The sequence below is a fragment of the Nanorana parkeri genome, unplaced genomic scaffold (genome assembly GCF_000935625.1).
Source record: "Nanorana parkeri isolate BGI_ZX_2015 unplaced genomic scaffold, ASM93562v1 scaffold588, whole genome shotgun sequence".
Taxonomy (NCBI): Eukaryota; Metazoa; Chordata; class Amphibia; order Anura; family Dicroglossidae; genus Nanorana; species Nanorana parkeri.
In genome coordinates, this window is record NW_017306856.1 from 996,376 (window position 1) to 1,000,889 (window position 4,514).

At 45.8% G+C, this 4,514-nt stretch overlaps 1 protein-coding gene across 1 annotated transcript in view; it reads right to left on the minus strand.

Moving 5' to 3' along the window:
* Window positions 1-1,371: 1,371 nt before the first annotated feature.
* The window catches only part of LOC108791986 (cytochrome P450 2C29-like), a 16,592-nt gene continuing 13,449 nt past the window's right edge, over window positions 1,372-4,514 (minus strand). Inside the window, exons 7-9 of the mRNA XM_018562650.1 lie at window positions 3,327-3,514; window positions 2,824-2,965; window positions 1,372-1,590 (exon numbers count right to left, since the gene is read on the minus strand). Of these exons, the coding sequence (XP_018418152.1) occupies window positions 1,394-1,590; window positions 2,824-2,965; window positions 3,327-3,514 (527 nt within the window). The 3' untranslated portion in view covers window positions 1,372-1,393. The remainder of the gene's footprint in view (window positions 1,591-2,823; window positions 2,966-3,326; window positions 3,515-4,514) is intronic.

Sequence of the window (4,514 nt, forward strand, 5' to 3'; positions counted from 1 at the left end):
CTACTGTTAACACTCATTAACAATAACCTGTGATAATAGTCAATGCAGAACTAGAAGAGTACACAGGTAACTGAGATAGAAAGGTTTCTGACCAATCAACCCCGAAGTGCCCTCGAGACTGTTGATTCACTTCCCGACGTCTAACCCTATCACGGCATTCTTTCGGATCTGACTCCTCCCCCCAGTCAGTTTCAAAAGTACTCATTCTCCCGCGGCTGACACCGCTTCAAGGCTTGACAAAGAGGGTCACCCTCGAAATGCGTGGCCGCCAATTGCCAACTGATCTCACTTGAACACATCACCCCGGACTCACGAGCACTGACGAACACGCTCCAGCGTTTACGCCGCACACCATACGGCTACACACCGCCCAGTGCCGATCACAGCAGCCTGACAGTCCTCCCCCTCCTGCTCTAGTAGCCGCGGCTCGGCCCGGCCAGCCGAGGACGCAGCCTGGAGAGACTTGGGGTTTATTTAGATCTTAGACTATTTAGATCTTGACTGTCCAGATTTTTCCATCCAGAAACACTTCGCTGACTGCACGGGACTGCAGGGAGTGCATGTCCATCTATGACATCACAACCGTGAGTTATATATCAACTAATTTATTTAAACAGCTAGTCATTATAGGATGCTTAGCATCTAAACAATTTCTTAGGTTGTTGCGCTCTTCTATGTATAATTTTGCCAAACACGTTACACGGGGCTCCTCTCCCGGTTGTTGAAGAGTTTTTGCACACCATTTTCCATATAGTTAGCAAGTGAGAAACTTGACCATATTACAGTTGTGCGCTTCCATGCATTTTTTGTTCAAACTGTCTTTACACTGGCGGTCAGAGAGAAAGAATGCCCTTTAAGTTTGCCACACACTGTACGTTCTCCTTTAGATCTACAAACAACTATGTTTTCCCAGGTCGGGCCTAACTGAAAACTGATTAATTGGGTAGTTTAGGTTCTCATATTAAGGTTTTGGTGACTCTAAAGGAGATTGTAGAAAGATTGTGCAGACATATTGTTACCTGTATGGTGAGCTTTACAGACAGCTAAAAAGATCATTGGTGTCGGTGACTACGTACCTGAGAGATAAGAGGAGAGGCTCCACCGTCACTAGCTCTGCCATATGACACGAGTGCTGGAACTATGTAGGCACCAGGCAAGAGATCGATCTGCCACTTATTACTATTTATGGAAACCCTAGTGACCACCGGAGGAACCTTTATTGAGAAAGATTCATTTACACTGTACTTTTTATTTTATATACACCCTCTGAACCTCTGCTCAATCTTTCTCTGTGTATTTGCATTAATAATTGGTGAACTTTACAGATAAACCCCCACCATCCCCGGTTTAGATATTTCAGGTAGTTCCTCTCCTTAGATTTGGCTGTGACAGGTTACATGGTGGGCACTGCTCGAGGTACAGCGCACAGCTCGGCAAATGCAATCATTTCACCTTTATTAGCATTCAGCCATTTGGCGTCCCGGCGTTCGACCCCCGGGGGCAGCTTGATGGTGAATTTCTGGAGCACAGCAGATAAGAGAATGAAGAGCTCCATTCGGGCCATATTCTCCCCGGCACAAATACGTTTTCCTACAGAAGAGATGCAGAAGAGTTGTGGAAGAGGCAGAATGAGGCACACCAGCTACATGGCTGTAATAATTTCTTACATTTGGCAGATATGGAGATTGCCAATTATTGGAAAATATCAAGCTCTTCTGAATCCAGAAAGGACGTGGTGTTTAGGTGAACACATTTAAAGAGAAGAAGATTATTGAAGGACAGTGTGGTCAATAACAATAAAACATTGTCTCGCTAGAGGCCCGTCCATGCTTGCCCCGCCACAGTCAAGAGCTTGCACAGCTCATCACTGGTAATAGTCCAAAAGTGTGATCAATAGATTTGGTGCACCCAAATCATATAATAAACACCATTGGTATCCATAGGGAAGGCCAAATAACACTTAAATACCTCCTATAAGCTGGAGGGAGCTTGTGAGTACAGGCGCAGTCATGGGGCAAGGATGGACTGGGACAGGGGCACGGTGATATAAGTCCCCCGAGCCACCCCATTCACACCCCTATCAGACCAGGACCCACAGATATGAGAACAGCTCACCCATTCTCTAAGTCCCTACTGTCACTTAGTTTCAGAGAGCCGGCACTTTGATTGGTTCTCTGCATTAGATTATGTGATGTGCCAGAGCTGGAAACGAAGGGAGTAGTGCAAAACTTCCTCTGACAGCAATCTGAGAAGAAGTGACATCAGGGACAAGGGAAAAGGGTGTCATATATGACAGAGGTCTGCATGGGACATATAAGTTAGTCCACCAGACTGGCACCAAAATAGGTGTCTGCTTATTTCCTCTCTTTGTCTCCTGACTGGCTTAGAAGAAGGGCAGAGAGGGGTCCTGGGGAGAGGCTAAGGGGTCATAGAAGTGCAGAGAGAGTGGCAGAGAGGGGTACCATGAGGAGGGTGAGGGGAACAAGGCTGGAATGTTAGCATAACCTAAGGGCTGAGGTCATGGAGCTATCTCCGGACCTTCAGGAGTTACAGAAGACTGTATGGGAGGAGTCGGGAATATCCTACTGTGCATTCAAACAAAAGGGGAAATAGTGATCCCAGGGCAGCACATTACTGGCATCAGGGGAATTCTTTTGCTGCCAGTGAAGCATTACATCAATCTCTGGATGAGAAACAGAAGACTTGGTCTGGGAGGTTGTTCTCTACCTATGAATTTTAGGAATTGTTTTTCCATTTAATTATTATGCTGAAGGAATCGGTCTTTTAGCCCCTGGCATGGATAGAATAATGTGAATTTCTCACCAGCTGAGAACGGCATGAAGGCCACCCGATTTCGGAAACGGCCCTCCTCATCCAGGAAGTGCCCAGGGTTGAATTGTTCTGGTGTTTCCCACTGTGTGGGGTCAAAAAGCACTGACGTCAGGAACGGGGTAATGATGGTGCCCTAGTAAAGAAGAGACAGAGTAACTTTTACACATTTCAGCATATACAGTAGGTAAGATCATTGATTAGATCATGTCAAACAATGTAACAAGTTGAATATTCAAAGCTTTTTGTATATTACTGCGAATGTCGTATGACGTGAGGCCTCAGGACAGAGATAGGGAATTGTTTCTCGCTGCCTTTTTTTCTACACAGTATTACATTAAGATGAATATTAAGAGAGAGACAAACTCAGAATGAACACACCACATGAAATCCGATTTTGTATATTACTGGCTGCTCTCTGTGTGACTTCTCTTTACAGCCTTTAATATCTTCCTGCTTTCCCTTGCCCCCCTTTTCTCCTGACTGCAGCCACGAACCTTCGGGAGGGTGTACCCACGGAACTGGATGTCTTTGGTCACAGCATGGAAGAGTGCAGTTGGCGCCAGATCTAGCACTCTCTGTACTTCATGGACCACTGCATTGGTGTACGGCAGTTGTGGTCTGTCTTTCATCCCAGGTGGGCGCAGTGACTGCAACACGTCATCGATCTCCTGCTGGACCTTTACTGAAAGGAGAATATGGGATTAGAGGTGGATGTTCCAGATGCTGATTTCTTATATTTAATACACATATAAAGCCTGTAAAATGAACCTCTTATTGTCCAAAATACTGCTACTCCTGCAAACCTGAAAATGCAGTTCAGTTATTTGATTTGCAGTCAATGGTGGGAGGTGGTCAATGGTGGGAGGTGGTCAATGGTGGTCGTAGGATTTTGCTTTGCTAAGGAGACGCCCAGAAGAGGCACTTGGCAAAACCTAATATTGCCTAATACCTAATATTGCTGCCGTTGGGTGCCACTATAGTCCACTGGCCCGTAGGAGAAGGGAAGAACTATAAAACCCCCCTCTGCCAATCCCTCCACTGGCTTCCAATAGCCCAAAGGATAAAATTCAAAATATTAACAACAACTTAATAAGCCATCCACAACTCTGCCCCCGGATATATCTCAAACCTGGTCTCAAGGTATCACCCTAACCGTCCCCTCCGCTCTTCCAAAGACCTCCTGCTTTCCACCTCAGTCGTCAACTCCTAAGCTCGCCTCCAGGACTTCTCTAGAGTCTCTCCCAACCTCTGGAACTCTTTACCCCCAACCTGTCTGTCTATCTCCCACTCGAACTGCCTTTAGGAGATCCCTTAAGACTCATTCAGGGAAGCCTATCCCACCTCAACCTAACCACTCAACCATCACTTTCTCAAAAAGTCCATCCCCACACAGCTACCTCCTCATATATCACTTGCCCCTCCCTTATAGATTGTAAGCCCTCACGGGCAGGGCCCTCCTTACCATCTAGTCTTGAATTGTATTGTCTTCCATATATTGTAAAGCACTGCGCAAACTGTTGGCGCTCTATAAATCCTGTATAATAATAATAATACTACATTTAGGCTAGGCTCAGGGCTAGGGACTAGTGGTAGTTGTGCTACTGACGTATATAGATCTTTCAGCTATTGAGATCTAGAGACATATTGTGTATTGCATGTAATGTAATGTAATGGTGTGCATC